This window comes from Ictidomys tridecemlineatus, chromosome 5, assembly GCF_052094955.1.
Source record: "Ictidomys tridecemlineatus isolate mIctTri1 chromosome 5, mIctTri1.hap1, whole genome shotgun sequence".
Classification (NCBI taxonomy): domain Eukaryota; kingdom Metazoa; phylum Chordata; class Mammalia; order Rodentia; family Sciuridae; genus Ictidomys; species Ictidomys tridecemlineatus.
In genome coordinates, this window is record NC_135481.1 from 163,637,525 (window position 1) to 163,653,993 (window position 16,469).

The 16,469-nt window shown below is 38.3% G+C and overlaps 1 protein-coding gene across 1 annotated transcript in view; it reads right to left on the reverse strand.

Moving 5' to 3' along the window:
* Positions 1-449: 449 nt before the first annotated feature.
* The window catches only part of Sptlc3 (serine palmitoyltransferase long chain base subunit 3), a 139,729-nt gene continuing 123,709 nt past the window's right edge, over positions 450-16,469 (reverse strand). Inside the window, exons 10-12 of the mRNA XM_005320471.4 lie at positions 14,167-14,302; positions 8,800-8,929; positions 450-4,253 (exon numbers count right to left, since the gene is read on the reverse strand). Coding sequence (XP_005320528.1) covers positions 4,140-4,253; positions 8,800-8,929; positions 14,167-14,302 — 380 coding nt within the window. The 3' untranslated portion in view covers positions 450-4,139. The remainder of the gene's footprint in view (positions 4,254-8,799; positions 8,930-14,166; positions 14,303-16,469) is intronic.

Genomic DNA, 16,469 nt, shown 5'->3' on the forward strand with positions numbered 1-16,469 from the left:
TTTCCATTTTCTATGGTGTAAATACACCCACTGTGGCTAATTTTGTGCTCTCAATGCAATGCCACTGAACGAGGAGTTGGAAAGAGATGTGCTCAGTTGGTTCTCATGAGTGTGTAAGCCTGCCCCTATCAGCCCTACCAGTTTTCCCCAGTGAAATTCCTAAATGCAGATCTCCACCTCAGTCTTTTTATTTTCAGGGTAACCTAAACTAAATCAACAACAACAAAATCATTGAATATTTTTTTTATACTGTAAATTTGGTGATTTGTTTATTCAAGAAACTAATATTTCACAGACAGAATGAAGTAAAATTGGTCACTTCAAATGTTACAGTGAAACACATCACACACACCCATACACACACATACACACACACACACACACACACACACATCGGCCATGTACTGTACATCATAACACTAATATCCCACAATAATTGCTTAGAAAAATTTAAGATATGATCTCCTTTTAATTTCCTAAAGACTACACAGCTGGGTAGGCTCTGAGAGAACAAACTTCAAAAATGTCCTTCTTACAGTTTTGAGACCAGGAAAAAGTGCAAAGCATTCACCACATGATGTTCTCATTGCCATTATTACAATTGTTATTACTGCTGTAAATCGTAAAAGTTTACATTTAACAGAGTGCAGGTTTCATCATCAGAACTTAGGCTTTTAAATCAGAGTAATCCATTTACGTATTTGCTATCTTTGAAGAAAAATACAGAGACATACTGCATGTTTGAGAAACCGTTAAGAATTTCACCCTGCTGAGGAGCTATTGTTGGAATAAATAAATAATCAGGTTGAGTTTTTTTTTTAAGATAGGAAGAAAAAATAGGAAAAAAGAAGATATCACATTCAAGGAAACAAGGTGATGAAAAGAGAAAAAAAAACATCTTGTAAATATTGATGCAAAAGAAAACTGGAGAAGGAATTTGGCCCCAAAGCATGGCATATTATTTTTCAAGACTGGGTTCATTTTTGAAAAAAGAAAAGTAACTTAGAGAATGGGAAGAAAATGTTCCATTGAGGAGAAAAGGGTGGCCATAGAATAAATTCACTTTTGTATAAGCATCTTTAAATATCAACAGAAAATCAGAATGAAGTTCCAGTTATGTTATTAGAGCCAACTGGTCTTCCAAAACCTCCAATAATGGTTCCTAATTCTGGCATGTTTTAGAATCACCTGAGAAGGTTTATTAAAATGTAGATTCCTGGGCACCACAGCTATTTGATTCCATGGAGGTCTGGTGTGGGGCCCAGGGAACTGTACATTAACAAGCCTCCTAGTAAATTCTGAAACCTGCGGTCTCTGTCAAATCAAAACATGCTAAAAGGTTCTATGGCCAAATATCCACAATGCCATCATTCCAAGTTGATATTAGCAGTGAGTCTATGCCATTTCCTTATTGTGCAAAGGTGTCCTTATTAAATACGAGTCTGAAACCTTTGGCTTCTGCTTCTCTGAAGGTTATCTTCTAGAACAACATTTTCCATCCCTCTATCATCCAATCAGATTCTCTTCTTTATACCTTTTTGTTCATTTCTTCTGCAAAGGAAAGACACATTTGTGTATGTGTGTGTGTGCATTCAAATATGAGTGTTGGGGATGCAAAACGTTATAAATCTGTTAGAAAATTCTTTCTCCTAATGGACCCAGACTCTGATGCAGTTATCAGGGCTCAATAATCATGAATTGAAATCATGGTCTTAGTAACCTATCAGTAGAGGACTCAGCTCATGAAAATAAAAAATTTCTCATTATTCATAATCACCCTCTCAATCAACCTTTTCCTCTTACATTGCTAGCTCTATGAGTCAGGGTCTCTTCTGGTGTACTCTAGAAGCATTCCACTTGGGTTAGAGTTGTTATTGTAAGTGTATATTCAGCATAGGCTCTCTGATAGAAATAGGTCTTTTCTCTTGTATATGGGAATGTATTAAATTGTCCAGGACTCTTGGATCTTAATGAAAAGGAACTATTCTCCCTGCCCCACGTTCCAGGTGAGTAATGAATTAGACTCAGGTTTCTCCATGAAAGTTCTAAGGGTAGATATTTCTGCTGACAAAGATACCTGTTCATCTAGGGGCTTAAAACTCAAAGGTTAGTTGTGAAGGCATATGTGAAGATCCCAGACAGATATAGAAAAAAGGGGTATGTTTATTGCTTTGTTATATCTTAGGGAAGGCCTAGATGTCTGACTGCTCTCCTCACCTCTTGTGTCCTTTATAGAACTTCAGAATTGTCAGACATTCTGGACAATTCACTAGGAACAATGTCATTCAAATGCATATTTTAAAAAGGCCTACATGTCTCTTTTCTTTGCACATTTATATGACATATGCTTTCACTGCACAAATAATGCTGCACCAGTTCATTGAAAGGGTTGGAATTCGTTATCAAAACCAATCCTTGGATGAAGCAACTGAATTTTCAGAACTTCTTTTTTTTTTTCTTCTTCCATCGCTAACATTAACCATTCATGAGGAACTTCCTCACCATGATTCACTTTTAAACTGATGAACCCACTGGGGGTTATAATTCATAAAAAGCTTTCCATGCCGATCACCTTTTTCCTTGAACGAGCTTTGAGCATCGGGGCGTATTTCTCCACCAACACTGGTGCTGCGGGTTGAGTTTCTATCTCAGCGCACAGCTTGAAAGCTTGGGCCCATCTGTGTCACACAAAGCCAGACCTCTCTTGAAGTGATTTGTTTACAGTGTCATTTGATGGAGTGGAATGTTCTGTAACTCATTCGAACTGTTACAGAAGCTTGGCTAAAAGGTCACCACTGCTCTTTAGAGTTTCCAAATCTGGGCACCATCTGGGAGCTTGTTAAAGATAAGGTTTTCCACTGTTTTTTTTCCATACCAACTAGATCCAATTAGCAAAGGACTAATTTTTCAAAGAAGAATATGTTCATATTGTATGTGTGTGTGTAAGAGAGAGGGTAGAGAGAGAAAACGAGAGAGTAAACAAATAAATTACAGTTAGTTGCTTGAACTTGTGCAGGCCCACCTTGCACCCCATCTGAGTATATGTGCCAAATTTACAGTATTATTTAATAGGCCTGAAGGGGTGTGGCAGTCTTGAAGGGGATGAGAGAATTCAATGTTAAATGTCCTTCTTGAATCAATACATTGTTCAAGTGTAGTCTTGGGAGTCAATTCTAAAGGAGATTGAATCTTACCTTTTACTCAGAATTCAACAGGAAAATGGCATGTTATTCCTTAAAGTAATAAAGGCTGTGCATGCTAAACATTCACTCTGTATGGCACAAGCAATATTGGAGTAGTTATAATTTTACAGTTCTAGTCTAGGCCTAAAGTTGGCTGTGCTTGCTTTCTGTGCCCTTCTTTATGATACAAGAGTCTTGAATTTTCCCAACCTCAAAAACTCAGCTGTAAAACCAGAGAAGGGCAAGAGGAAAAGGAAAAGTTTCCTTTAAAGACGTCTCCAATTGCTGCAGGCCAATTCTGCTCTCTCCCTTAAAACGTTAACTGTGTCTTTTGACACTTGTCCTTGGAAAAAGTCCAAATGTGGCAAATGGTAGAAGCAACATTTCTTTACCCTCCTGCCTGGAGCTTCCCATGATGTGGATGAGTTGTAGCTAGAACTTTTATGGGTGGAATGAGGAAGTCAGCTACTCCAGCTACTCTCCACAACCCTTACCGTTGTCTGTAGATGAAATACGTAAACATACAGTGAGATTGTGGAATTCACCATCAAAATCCTCTCATTTGGTTGGAACTCCTGAAAGGTTCTGAACCAATCAGGCTGCATAGTAGCAGCTAAAGCAGACTCATTGCCATTAAAAATATTCTTAGAAACGTGCATGTGGGTATACGTGTATATGTGTGTGTGTGTGTGTGTGTGTGTGTGTGTGTGTGTGTGTGTGTGTTTCTAGCAGATACTTGGGAGAGGAGGAGAAACTTAAATCTGGAACCATATTTTCATTTCTGTAGTCACATGTTGAGACATTAAAAACACAATGATGTCTCCCTCAGTTCAATTAAGCTGGTCTGAAAAACAAAATTGTCCTTAGGAAGGGGGAGAAATCCATTTATATTCCTTCTGAGGCAAGGAGGGAGGTCTTTCTGGCAAAGTCTTTATGTTCCATCCAGGACCAGGAAACTTAATCGTCAAGTTCAAAGCTCATTTCGTCATTGAGTACAGGGCGTGCTGACTTCCTGTGCCGGGAATATTTCAGGTGCAGAAGATCACCCATTTCATCAAGGGCTTCCAAAACCTGCAATGAGATTGCCTTCCGTCAGTTATCTTTAAACCCCTAAGTGGCTCTGCCTTGCAAAGCCCAGATTAATGACAAGCTTCACAAAGACTCAGTCTAATTTTGCCAGCTCCTTTGATTTTAAAGAAAAGGAGCAAGATCCATATCATCAGGTTGTGGTTTGTAAGTCCTAGAGGAATGTTAGATGCTAATTCATTTTATTTAATGGCCTAACTCCACATTATGAATGTTTATTTTATTTGAGGAATGTGAGGAGAGGAATAAAAACAGCTGACCCATCTAAAACCTTTAAGGATTTATTTAAAATTTAATGACTTACATATAACCTTGTGGAAGAAAAAGATAAGGTTGCAGAATCCATTTGAGGTTGTGTCTTCATGACACAATAAACTAATCTGGCCAAGAACAAAATGGAACATTGTGGGAGCTAATTAGCATCACCCTCAGTCCTCCCATGCTTTAACTCTCCCCAAAACCCCTGTTTTTAAAAACGCATCTCTTTCATTTCCACATTCCATGGAATAATGCAACTTAAACCCACAAGGATCCAACTCATTGGCTGGCTAGATATTTATAAATTTCTGTCTATCTATATTTATAATAATGGTATTGAGCACACCTTTCCAATCTTTCTGACTTATTATATTTTATTTTTGGTGCTGGGGATCAAACCCAGGGCCTCAGGCATGCTAGGGAAGCCTTCTACCACTGAACCACATCCATAGCCCTAAGCCTGTATTTATTAACCTGCCAAATAAGGGAAAAAAAAACAATATTAGGATCTGCTCTATAAAAGTGAGAGTGTGAATTATTAACATTAAAGTGAATGATTAATGAGGCTTATGAACTTTCCTATTTGAGAAGTCTTTCAAACTAATAGCAGCTAAAATATTCACTAACATGTTAAGAGAAATTTATTTCTTGTTGATAAGGTTATGTGGTTTAAAATGTTCTTTCCTATTTCTTCTAAATTTCTTACATCAAATATATATACTAAGAAAAAGCAGCAAAAGTTGTCTTTTAAATGACTTTTATTTAGGGTAGTTTCTATTGATCTTTGCAGATGGGCATGGGATAGTTCAGAGATTTGTATAGAGGAGTACCTGTGCCCTTGTGGGATATATGTGACAATTATGGAGAACATGGGACGAAAATATTAGGTGTTTCATTCATTTTTATCTTAATATTTTTAACTTCTATTTTTATATCTGTTAAATAATGTACATAATATATTGGGAATGCATACATAAACTATTTAAATAGCTTCTGTTAAAGTTCTCTGATCCAAGACTATCTAAAATGCACGCTACTCAAAGACAGGTTTCTTTAGCTTGCTGCAGCATGGGAGAGCAAAGCTCCAGAGCCAAGGACAACTTAATGACCTGAAGTTTGGATGGGCTTCTTATTGCATTTGGTTTTGTGCTTGAGAAGATTTTAAAGCAGCAGAGACCAACCCAGTTCTGGGTTGGATGCTATGAAGTCGCAGGATGAGTTCACCAACTGGTTATTAATTTATAACCTTTATCAGGCAGGTGGAAGGATTAGGTGAAGCTAGAGCTGTCATCGGAAAAGGAGCAGCTTTCAGTCAGAAAGGGAGAGCGAAATCATTTTGTGTTTTGTCCTAAACATGGTCTCTGGCCTCACTTGGTTTCATATTTTCGATATTCTGTGATGTTTCAGTTGCTGCGTTAAATGCCCTGGCTATTCAACAGGTCAAATTTCACTTTTTTTCTTAAACTTATATTAAAGAACTGCTCAAAATTTTTATGAGATGGATGCATGATCTCAGAAGTTTAGAGCAGTCTGAATAGATGCTGGCTCATTGCTTCTTTCACACCACATATTCCACAGCAATGAAGAACTTTTGAAGAAAAATCACAAGGGTATACTTGAATACTTCAATGCCGTTTGGTCTGCAAGAAGCACAAATTAATCTCCTGTTGTCCAATCCTTCCTGTCACTTCTGGGAGCTTGCTTCCTGGCCATGTCCTCTTGTCTTCTGTACCTGTAGGATTCCCTCTTCACTCTCTTCATCCTTCTATGGGTAAACACGTACATGTCTTTCCCCATCTTCAAAGGCTTTTCTTAGATCTAATTTCCTCTATACCTCTCTCCCTCCCCCCTTTCTCTTTCCCTCCCTCCTTTCCTTCCTTCCTTCCTTCCTTCTTTCCTTCCCTCCTTCCTTCCTTCTCTCTTTCTCTCTCTCTTCTCTTGGGATTGAACCCAGGAGTGCTTTATGCTAAGCCACATCTCTAGTCCTCTTTATTTATTTATTTTTATATTGAGGCAAGGCCTTGCTAAGTTGCTGAGCTCTCACTAAGTTGTTGGGCTGACCTCCAATTTGCCAATCTCCTGCCTCAACCTCCCAAGTTGCCTTAATTTTCTTGAATTTACAACCAAACTTTTTTTTTTTAAATACTTGCCTGCTCCTTTTTATCACTGTCTCACTCCATTTAAAAGAAGCAATATATTAAAATTAAATTACTGGAAATATAGACTCGTTTGAGAGAACCTGGAAAATACAGAAGGACATAAAGACAAACAACAGAGTTTACCTATCACCTCAAAACCTGGAGTTAGTTTGGTTATTAATGTGTCACTTAATCTGTTTTTATTGTGTATCTATTATGTACTGTACACTGATTTAGGTCCTGAGGGGATAAATGATAAAGAAGAAGGATATGGTCACTGGTGTGTGTGTGTGTGTGTGTGTGTGTGTGTGTGTGTGTGTGTGAGTGAGAGAGAGAGAGAGAGAGAGAGAGAGAGAGAGAGAGAGAGAGAGACAAAGCTCAAGCTATCTCCTTCATCCTGTTATTCTTTGTACTATTTCTGTTCTTTACATTCCCCTAGAACTGTCCACTACAAGAAACACTGAGTTGCTATGAATTATTAACTCAAGATGTTCTTCTCATCCCTCACCCCACTTGAAGTTTCTTAAGTTTTGGGAGAATATTTTAATTCTGCTCTTCCTCCTCAAAACTCTTTCCTCTTACTGTGTTCAACACTATGCTAGCCCGTGTCTCTCCTGACTGCTCTACCAGTGATCCTTGTGTCCTGGGATCATGTACTTCACAAGAATTTGCTTTTTGCCTATTTACCCTTGTTTTTCCCTGGACAATTATATCTTCTACCTTGTGGAAGAAAAAGAATCCCCAATTCCTGAAACTACAACAGTTTCAGCTTTGCACACTCCTTTAAGTTCTAGAATTGATTTTCTCTTCCACAGACGGCCCATGGACACGTAATCTCAACAAGCGTATGTATGAGTTTACTCCCATTGAAGACTTGCTGATCCTTACTGAATACCTTAGCTCATTTAACTAATTTACCATTCTGTTCACCAGGGTTAGAGACCTTGAATTACCTTTGCTCTTGTTTCTTCCCATACATGTTCTGCTCCAGTCATTTGACAGATATTGGCAATTCCTGCTTTTGTAATGTAAGTTCATAGATTCATTGTCTTCCTGCTGTCACAGTCATTGTCATTTCTTGTTTTGTTCTAACACCTCCATTTTAGATCCCTTCCTCTCGCCTCTTTCTTCTTCAACCCCTTTGTCACTTTTCTTTCATAGTGACATGATAATGCTGTACCACTGGTCAGAAACCTTGAATCATGCCCCATAATCTTTATTAAAAAGACTCAGCTGAAAAGTCACTTTACCTGTAAATCTTCCCCCATTATTATAATTAATCCCCACCTTCAAGCTCCCACAGTGTTATTTACATATCTAGTCTTTACAATTTATTCTGTCTGATGTTATCATTAGTTGTTTATTTGTATCTACTCCTAGACTTTTATTTTTGCTCCAGGGTTTGTTCATTGTAACTACATTGATATTATTAGATCATTCCACTAACTCAAACTGATTGAGATGGCTTAGTTCTCTGATATTACTCATTAATATAAAAACTGAAATCAAAGGACAAAAAAAATGCAGTTTTGAAATTATTTCCACCTGACTTTTATCTGGCTGATGTCATATATGTCTGTCCTTGTTTGTTTTCCAATGTATTGCTTAACTGGGTCCTGTTTTATGATGGAAGATTTAGTGGCTATGAAAATATCAGGATACAGGTAGTTAATGTTAAAACAGCATGGAAGGGGGCTGGGGTTGTGGCTCAGTGGTAGAGAGCTAACCTAGCATGGGCGAGGCCCTGGGTTCGATCCTCACACCACATAAAAATAAACAAATGAAATAAAAGTCTTGTGTCTAACTACACCTAAAAAATAAACATTAAAAAATAGCATGGAAGGTCAGCTTTCACATTGCAGAACAAGTCTATAGCACATTTGCCTATTTACTTGTCTGTTCTATGAAACCACAATACTGACTTGACTCACCTTTACTAAACTGATTTTTTTTTCCCTTCAATTGAGTTGATCACTTTGTTGGGTATTTTTGCCATACCCTAGGTTTTTAGCAGTGAGTTTCATCTGTCACTACCCAAGAAAAATTCAGAGAATCCCAATCTGGCTCAAGAAAACTACATGTTCAGAATCCAAGGTGCCGCAAGTAGACTTCCCATTGGCCTGTGGGGTACTTACTGTGTCCAACATCTCCTGAGTATGTGCTGCCGAAATGCAGAACCTAGCCCGAGCTTCTGCGAGTGGAGTAGCTGGAAATCCAACGACGACCACCCCGATTTTTCTTTCTAACATGTGCCTTGCAAAAGCCCTTAGGAAAAAGGGGGAACAGTTAACATAAAGGAGACAGAATTATCCTGATCTCCACTGTCCAAAAAGAACATGGAAAATTGATTTTTCTTTTTTATAATAACAAGTAGATTTAAAGTTATTAAACTCTGTTAGATGCAACTGAAAAGAGGCGGGTGGTCATTTGATATCTCCCATAACTAAGTGTGTAGTATTATGGGGTTATTATGGGGTCTGACAAACACATTTGGTAATTGTGAGCACTGAGTCTGTTGTGAGATTGAGCAGAAAATGTTGATGAATATGACTCTGGTTTAACAAGACTGAATTGATATAAAACCTTTAATCTGCTGGGTTCCTTGTATTAAAAACACCTAACACATTACAATTACATTAGAAAGAATATATATTAAAGGCAAATCTATATGTTTTAAAACACTTAATACCAGTAAGTTATATTTGTTTATTATCATTTGAAGATCAGGATCTCAGGGTTTGTAGAATCCAATCTCCAACCCAACATTCCCATTCCAGAGCCAAAGATCATATTTTATATAAAATCAGAAATAAGAAATAGCAAGGGTCTCATTTTTTTTAAGTGCATGAATGAACATATGCAGGTATGCTCTGGGATAATAAACCCATTGACTGGGATCAAGGAGAATCAGGCAGGAGGGATGCAGGGTAAGAAGTGAGCACACAGAGAAATTCATGGGCAGATAAAGCTCTTTGATGCAGGGTAAACCTTTATAAGCTCTGATTCCTTCCCTTCATCCTTCTAGCCTTCTTTTTTCCTAAAGCTAATCTCAGTAACAATTCTAGAATATTAAACTCAAAGTCTGTAAATTGCTTGTGCTGAGAGCCAAGGTCAGATAAAAAGGCACATACCCCCAAGTGAGTCTTTCCCTGCTTTGGGCTCTGTTGCTCTCTGCAGGAAACCTTAATTACTGAGTGGCTCTACCCATAAGTAAAGTAAAAGCCTCAGATCTGTTCTGAGCATTAAGATTTTGCTGGTATATTATTTTAGGCTGGATACTGACAGAGCCACAAAAACCTACAGTCATAACTCAGGAAGAATTTAGAACAAGACATGGAGAGTAAGGCTGCTTGCCCATTCATCTGTCCTGCTGTTTAGAAGTCTGCCTTTTGGTTGCCTCATGCAGAAAGCAGGTTATCAAATGAAGCAGTGGAGATTGTGAGACCTACAGGGCACACGGCCTCTCTGGCCCCCTGGCTTGGGCAAGGCAAGATTAGCCCTTTGATTTCTTCTGTTCTGTCTCCTTCTTGATCACCCTATGGAAGGCTGCCCACGGAACTGCACAGGATGAGAGCTCATAATTGTCTGAGAAACAAGTCAAGTGCTTTTATTGCTAGAGTACAAACCACCTGACCCATGATCTCAGGCCAATTTTCGGGCCCCAGAAGACCATTTTCACTGTCTGCATGTTTCCCTTTGTACCGAAGGAAGCAAGTTTTGCCAAAAATGTAGAGCAAAATATATGACTCTATTGATTCATTAGGCTAATTCAGGGTCTCCCTGGAGCACTTTTGACTTGAAAACTTATACTACCACAGCTTATATTCTTATATTAATATATATGATTGCACTGAACATTTTATATAATGAGCTTCTGGGTTTTATTCCCCAAAGCAAATTAGAACTGGCATCTGCAGGAAAAAGCTAAACTGGGTGAAATAATAATGATGATGATGACATATGATGAACATTAGCATCTTACTACATTCAGCATGACCACATCTTGTGTACCACATCTTGTGTTCCAAGTTCAAGACAAGAATTGTGGAAGAAAAATACAAATCCTCCCTATACCACATACCAAATATGAACATTCTTGATTATTGAAGTGCTCATATTACGAGTGACATCACATTATTCTAGATGCCATAGATGATTCCAGTAGAGTTGTAACAGCATTTTGTTCAAAAGGATAACTAGCTAGAGATTATCCTTTCATTTGACAGAAGTGGTAATATGGAGAAACCACAATGTTTTAATAACATGGAAGGTTTTTAAATGTGTAAATGAAAAAAGTGTTTTCTACACTGTCTGATACAATTAACTCTCTGTTTCTCTGCATATAAACCTTCAATGGAAGAAGTATCATAGAAAGGAACAAAGACAGCCAGTTAAATAAGCTCTTGCCAGCAACTCCTAGTTGCGATTATATTTTCTTTGTTTTTCTCAGTTTCTGTAGGAAATCCAAACAGATATTTTTCTGTCACAGTGACTGATTTCTTTTGAATGACCGGTGATAGCATTCAAGAGAGTTAAATTTATACTCTGTTTCTTTAATGAGATGTGCATTTTCTCTTATGGATTGAAGCTTGAATGGCTGTGTATTCAAAAGTGCTCAGGTTTAGGAGGCAAATTGAATTCTGAGCTTTGCTGCCTACAACCTGTGTGAGCCTTAGAAAGCAGTTTCTAAACAGTTTCAACTGACTGTTGTGTCAGTATCCCACCCTCAGTGGTTAAACTCGTGGGTGATCACTGAGGTCAAATACCCTTGTTTGGCATATAATCAGAATTAAGCAATTTTAGCTTATCCTGGAAAACATTCTTCAACTGGAATGAACACAACCCTTCAACATATCATCCAGTGCCCAATATAGCATAATTGATGCAAGATCTTTACCTGCTAATTTTTCTGGGAGTTCCGTTTTTATTAATGTAACCAAAATTGCAATAAGCATTCTGGAGAGTCATGTAATCACAATGACTCATCATTGTATTCAATTGAAACTAATAATCGTCATTATGATAAAAGAACAATAATCACAGCACTAATGATGACTATCATTGGCTAAATGCTTATAGTAAAACAAGAACTATGTTAAGTGCATCATATACATTATTGATATTATTAATAACAGCTAACATCGTTATGTAAGAGTCAACATGCCAAATGCTGTAAAGAACTTACCTTGTTTAATCTTCATAATGATCTTAGGAAGCAGGTATTTTTATATCTCAATTTATACATAAGAAAACTAGGATTTCAGAAGGTTGGACTACTTTGCCAATATTCCACAGATTCCTAAGAGGCAGTCAAAACTCTTTTTTTGATTCAAAACCACTCACTATGCCATACAGCATGAGTTTTACATGAGGCATATTGTATTAGTGACTACTTGAACTGGAATGCATTTGAAGAGCTAGCTGGCTATTGTGCAATAGGGTGATTATAGACAATTATGTACTCTATATCTCAAATAGCTAGAAGAAAGAATTTTGAATGTTTTCACCAGAAAGAAATGATATTTGAGGAGGTAGATTTGTTTTTGTTTTCTGTTTTTTTTTTTTTTTGTACTGAGTATTGAACTCAGGGGCACTCAACCACCGAGCCACATCCCCAGCCCTATTTTGTATTTTATTTAGAGACAGGGTCTCACTGAGTTGCTTAGCACCTCGCCATTGCTGAGGCTGGCTTTGAACTCACCATCTTCCTGACACAGCTTCCCTAGACACTGGGATTATAGGCATGTGCCACTGTGCCCGACTGAGAGAGATATTCTTAACCTGATTTAAATGTTATATAATGTATATTCATATACTTAAACATCATGTGATACCCCATTAATATGTACATATATACATTTTAAATGTATATAACAGTTAAAATTATATTTTAATTAGTAGAAATGCTTTTCTTGCCACTTCCCCTTTTTTTCCTATTCACAGACTCTTCTCTTTAGTTTTGGTTCATTTGTCCAACATGTTGAGATCTTAATTCTAGCTTTCTTGAAAGTGAGAACTACCTAGCACACTCCTTTATGCCGCCACTCCAATATTGTGCACTGTATCCCCAAGCAAGTTTATTTTGGGTGCCTTCTTTTGAGCTAATGATCAAATATTAGTTACATAAGAGCTAAGTTTGGGATTTTCCTTCTAGAACATGCAATTCCCCAGCCACTTTGAGTGTTTTTTTTTTTTTTTGGTGTGTGTGTGTGTGTGTGTGTGTGTGTGTGCACCTTCCAAAACCATCTGCTACTGGGAATTACTGTTGTCATCCTCCACCCCACTGTCGTAGAATGCCTTGGTGTGTAACATTTCTATAGCACTCTGTCTGCTTGGATGCTCCGCACATTGTCTTCCTGAACCAGATTCATGAAGAGAAGGACCAACTAGTGGTTCTGGTGTGGCATGCTAAACAACTGATCTTTGTGTTTTAACTGTTATTTCGTCATGGTGAAATGACACCAGAGCATGCTTCAAAGAATCAGTCTCTTGGGAACTTTGAACTCAACCCTGCTCTCCCTAGTTTTCAACACTGGTGCCCCACACCCTTTTCACTGGTACTTTTCTATTGCAAATGTCTGTCAGTCTGTCCAGACTGTTAGAGAGTCAAACAGAAATTTCCAGTAATGGCCTTATGTTGGAAGGGAATTTGGGCTCTTTAGAATCTAAGAAATATTATGTTGAATATTACTTTCTACCCTATGCTTGGTCAAAGACACCAATAAACATTTAGGAACATTTTAGGTTAACTTCTTTTTAACAGGGAGGTAATTAGTCTCACACAGGTTGAAGCATGGCTCCTGTATAAAATTGTCTAAGCCATAATGAGAAAAAGTAATTTTTTCCTCTATGTAGTTGTTGCCAATGCTCAATATTTGGGTTGAAAACAGCAGAAAACAACCCCAAATAGGCTTACAGCAGAGGCATTAAGATTTGATATTAGGAAAATGAGCTTTGTTGTGAATCTAGGTTTTGGATTTTGCTCTTAGTTTTACTACCATTTGATTTATATGACCTTGGGAAAGTTGCTGAACTTCCCTCCGCCTCGGCTTTCTCACACCTGAATGAGGATGCCTACTTCTGAGAATGGTCATGAGAGTACAATGGGACAAGGTCTGATTTGTTTTGATATTGATATTGAGAGAACTGGGCTTTGCAAGTTCTCCCCAAGAAAGACCATGGATTAGAAGGAGGCTCAGGATCATTCTTAATTTATAGTGCAGATAAGTGACTTCCCCCAAATTTCTAGAGCTTGAAGATGGTAGCAAGGGAGAGAGTTAGTTGGTCCTTAAGCATCTGACTCCTTTATTATAAGACATGTGGAAAAATCTCTGCTATGTCTGGCATGTGGGTTCTGAGAAGTTGTATAAGTGAGTTCTGAATTTAAGTACCTTTTTCAAATGCATAATCTAATAACTGCAGGAAAACTGCAGAGTGTCAGTAGCACCATCTTAGGTCAGCTTGGGGTTCAGATGTGACTCCAGGAGTCCTCAGATACTTACGCTACTTTACTAGGCATGTAAAGGAGCACAGGAACAACAGGAGACTTGTCATTGCCATAGATAATGAATCCCAGTTCCTTCAGCTTCTCTCGGAAGTATTTTGTGTTTTTTGCAAGTTGCTGTATTCTCTGCAATCCTAAAGGGAGACAGGTGTGAAATCCATCAACTTCCATTGAGAAGAGGGAAGCAAAGGTCAACTCAATTTGGCAAGCATTTCTAAGTCTTTCTGTAGGCATGCATATTAGTTGGGAGAGAAGGGTGGGGAAATATCTCCTGGTGAGCAGGTGTGGACACTTTTGTGTGTCTGGAAGACAGGATGAAGAAGAGGTGCTGCTAGGTATTGTAAGCAAGTAACGCTAAACAACTCATCTTTGTGTTTTAACTGTTATTTCATCATGGTGAAATATGGTTGGTGCAAAGATTAAATAAGTTACTAAGGCTAGACTTCAGGGCTTAGTGGGGAAGAGGGGGAATATTTATTTGGTGTGAACTCTGTGCTAAGTGCTTTGAACACATAAACTTAGGAGAATCAAGTGTGATAAGAAGTACACACGCACACACACACTCACACACACACTCATTGTTGGTAAATACATTTTAGCCAAATTGAGCTGGCCTATTAAATTACCCCTCATGTAAGTCTCTAATCAAAGGTTGCCTCAACCTGGTTTTGAAGAAGTAGGGTGAGTGGGTCGCAGGGAAAGACGATAAGAAGAGTATGTTTCCTCCATTCCTCCATATCAAGGTCTTTCAAGCTTTCGTTCAAAAGCTTATTCTCTGTCCCAAGTATGTGTCCCAAATCAGGGGTCAAACATGTAAGACGATAAAGGGAATTAAAGAGTAGGAGAAGTTCTGAAAACAACTGCCTACTCCAGTCCTGCCTCCAAGTGGTAGGTGAATAAAGCAGAAAGAATTAGAGAGTGTGTGCTCAATGAAAATGAAGAGGGTTGAACATTTGAGTCCCCTAGATTCAACCCAGTGTTTGCACTTGATGCAGTGTTGCTGGTCAGTGGGAATGTCCTTTGACAGTTGTGCTGGTTGCCAGTAGCTTTCCTCCATTCTGATTGTTCTGACGTTCATTCAGACTGAACCAGAGGTCACACTCTAGAAATTTTCCAACAGTCTGAACATTCAGTCATGGATGTTTTGAACTCTTTCAATGGAAAAAGGCTAAAAGTGTCAATAAACATGTCAATGGGCATCATCTAGTCCCTCCTTAGAAAAAGTGGTCCCAGATTGGGCTTTCACAAATGGTTGAGCAGTGAGTATCTTCTGCTGAGCATCTTTCCTTCAGGGGATCGTGATATTTGTATAGAGTTAGCCCTACTTGTCCCTTTTGCTACAAAGGTAGCACGAGGTCCAGGACTGGTTGATTGAAATACTCCATCCCTCTGATTATGGGCTCAATGATGGAACAGAACCTGGGACTATTAGGCTTTCTCTCGGGATCCATTGAGGAAGAAGTGAAAGGACAGAGTAGTCCTCAAGCTACATCTTTGTTACCATGCAAAGGAAGCTTGCTTGAGAATAGTGTTGGCTTGGATGAAAGCCAAGGCACAAGGCAGAGTTCTTGGGTGGCATCATTTGAATACTTGGGTTCAGCCTCGCTGAAGTTAGGCCATCATTTGGATTTCCTTGTTGGGTGAGCCAATAAATCTCCTTTCTGTTACCTTCAAGCAAATGTGTCCTAAGTGATACAGGTGGCCATTAATTGGATCAGGTGGCTTAAAGGACAATAATAATATAAACAACAATTATAGCCCACACACATCTAATGTCACCACTGTTGTAATCACTTGATGTTTAGTAACTTATTTAATCTTTGCACCAACCATATTACACATGAGGGGTAGCCAAGTAATTTACCTGAGTTCACATAGTTGGTAGATAGTCAAGCCAGAATTTAATCCAGAGTTTAACCCCAGGCAATCAAATTCTAGAATCTGTGCTATTAATCTCAACACTATAGTGCTCTGCCCAGGAAATGGATGGTGGCCATATCTTTTTAAGTTTAATAAAAATCTCATCTCTGCCAGCTGTTTAGGTCACAATTACATTTTTATTCATTTCTTCATTTTTGTAATAGAGATTGTTGAAGGATTGAATCTTGAGAAATTTTTTGACAACCTCAAGTTTTTAAGGGGTTGGGTAAAACATCAAGGATTAGAAGCCAGGGCTGCTAAAGGGGAGAACTGGTGAACCCCTTTCAGTTTGGGTGGGGGCCTGAAGCTCTGCACACAAGACGTAAAGATGGAACAGTAGAGTAGCCACTGAAGAGTATTTTATCCAATACTCTGACATGT